The sequence below is a fragment of the Quercus robur genome, chromosome 2, assembly GCF_932294415.1.
Source record: "Quercus robur chromosome 2, dhQueRobu3.1, whole genome shotgun sequence".
NCBI lineage: Eukaryota > Viridiplantae > Streptophyta > Magnoliopsida > Fagales > Fagaceae > Quercus > Quercus robur.
In genome coordinates this window covers 82,377,163-82,378,873 of record NC_065535.1, presented here as the reverse complement: position 1 = coordinate 82,378,873, position 1,711 = coordinate 82,377,163, and the positions used below count along the sequence as shown (strand labels likewise).

General features: G+C 35.5%; 1 protein-coding gene across 1 annotated transcript; it reads left to right on the top strand.

Annotated features, from left to right (window-relative positions):
- The first annotated feature begins 226 nt into the window (after positions 1-226).
- Positions 227-1,711, top strand: LOC126715351 (glyoxylase I 4-like). The gene is made up of 3 exons (XM_050415923.1): positions 227-515; positions 943-1,048; positions 1,133-1,711. The coding sequence occupies exons 1-3, from the start codon at positions 373-375 to the stop codon at positions 1,466-1,468; spliced, it is 585 nt and encodes a 194-aa protein (XP_050271880.1). The 5' UTR covers positions 227-372; the 3' UTR covers positions 1,469-1,711.

Sequence of the window (1,711 nt, the reverse complement as noted above, 5' to 3'; positions counted from 1 at the left end):
ACTACTTGTCAGAGCCCATCATAGAGATACGTCATACGTGGCGATATCGATCTTGGTTGGTGCCAATGTGACATGACGAGTGGTCTACGTGGTATCGCTATCCAAACCTGGGAATCTAAGAAAAAACGAGAAAAACCCACGAAGCATACATGTGATTTCGGTTCTATCTGAATTTGGTCTCTATATAAAGGAGTGAAGCAAAGCTAAGAAAATCTCAGCAATATTCACTCTCATCCTCTCTTCAATTACATCAACCAAACCAACCAAGCTCTTCAAACCCATTATTCGTTTTTGGTCTTAGCCTCATAATAACTTTCTGGTATTTTTGGAGTAGTACTACAGTTCTTGTTTGGATTGTAAAATTAAGCACATATGGAAAATCCACTGCGCCTTAAGTCCTTGAATCACATCTCGATTTTGTGCAGATCATTAGAGGAGTCTCTCGATTTCTACCTGAATGTTCTTGGTTTCTTTCCTATCAGAAGGCCTGGTTCTTTTGACTTTGAGGGTGCATGGTATACATACATACAATCTCAGTTCCAAGAATCCTTTTTTCTTTGTTTGGATAAATAATCTGATCAGTTTCAAGAATCTTAAGAACATTAATAGAACTAAAAGATTTTGTGTTTTTGTTGATGGAGATTTGTTTGATATGGTGCATGGTGCAATTCAATTCAACATTCTTGAAAACCATGAATACAAAAGAGTCCTTCGAAGTTGTTGAGATGTTTTGTATGTCACCATATCAAGTATATATGATATTGGTCAAAGAATATTTTTGATGTACTACAATTCAACTTTCTTGTCTCAGCAAAAAAAAAAAAAATTCAACTTTCTTGAAAACCTTTTTCTTTTTAAATTTTATTTAATTTCACTGAATGATATTAATATTAATCTTTTCCTTTATTAATTTTTTTGTTCTTTGGTGTTGATTCTGAATAGGCTATTCAATTATGGTATCGGCATACACCTACTTCAATCTGAAGACCCTGATAGCATGCCCAAGATTGGCCACATTAATCCCAAGCACAACCACATTTCTTTCCAAGTATATCTCTCTCTTTCTCGATTGTGTGTTTGTTTTTATGCATGTCTATTTGCTTGAAATTACTAAATTAGGATGTGTTGGCAGTGTGAGAGCATGGCAACCGTAGAGAAAAAGTTAAAGGACATGAAGATAGAGTACGTGAAAAGCAGGGTGGAAGAGGGTGGAATTTACGTTGATCAGCTTTTCTTCCATGACCCAGATGGCTCAATGATAGAAATCTGCAACTGTGACAACTTACCTGTGATTCCTCTAGCTGGTGACACCAGAAGATCATGCTCACTTGTCAAATGCAATTTCCAGCAGCAGGCACAACAACAACAGCAGCAGCAGATTCAACAAGCAGTACAAATGACACAACAACAGCAAGTCACATGCCTATCTTCTGTTCACTTGAAGGAAGATTATCTTCCCTGTGCATAATATAAAAACCTTGAGAGAATTTCTGTCTAAAGCAGCTAGATTCATTTTTTTTAATACTCAATTAAGAGTGATTGTATATGTATTATGTGTCACTTGGCTCTTAATATATATAATTTGTTTATCCATTTTACTGGACATAATGCAGGGGCATTATGTCCTTAGGGTGATACTACAATTGTGTGAACCAAGTTCTTGTCATCTTTTCCATCTGAATAAATAAGTGATATATATTTGATTAGAAAA

What these genes read in the sequence shown, in the direction of transcription:
- LOC126715351 (XM_050415923.1), top strand. Translation starts at nt 373, where the DNA reads ATGGAAAATCCACTGCGCCTTAAGTCCTTGAATCACATCTCGATTTTG. An exon ending in TTTGACTTTGAGGGTGCATG is followed by an intron (nt 516 to 942) that starts GTATACATACAT and finishes GATTCTGAATAG; the next exon opens with GCTATTCAATTATGGTATCG. An exon ending in ACAACCACATTTCTTTCCAA is followed by an intron (nt 1,049 to 1,132) that starts GTATATCTCTCT and finishes ATGTGTTGGCAG; the next exon opens with TGTGAGAGCATGGCAACCGT.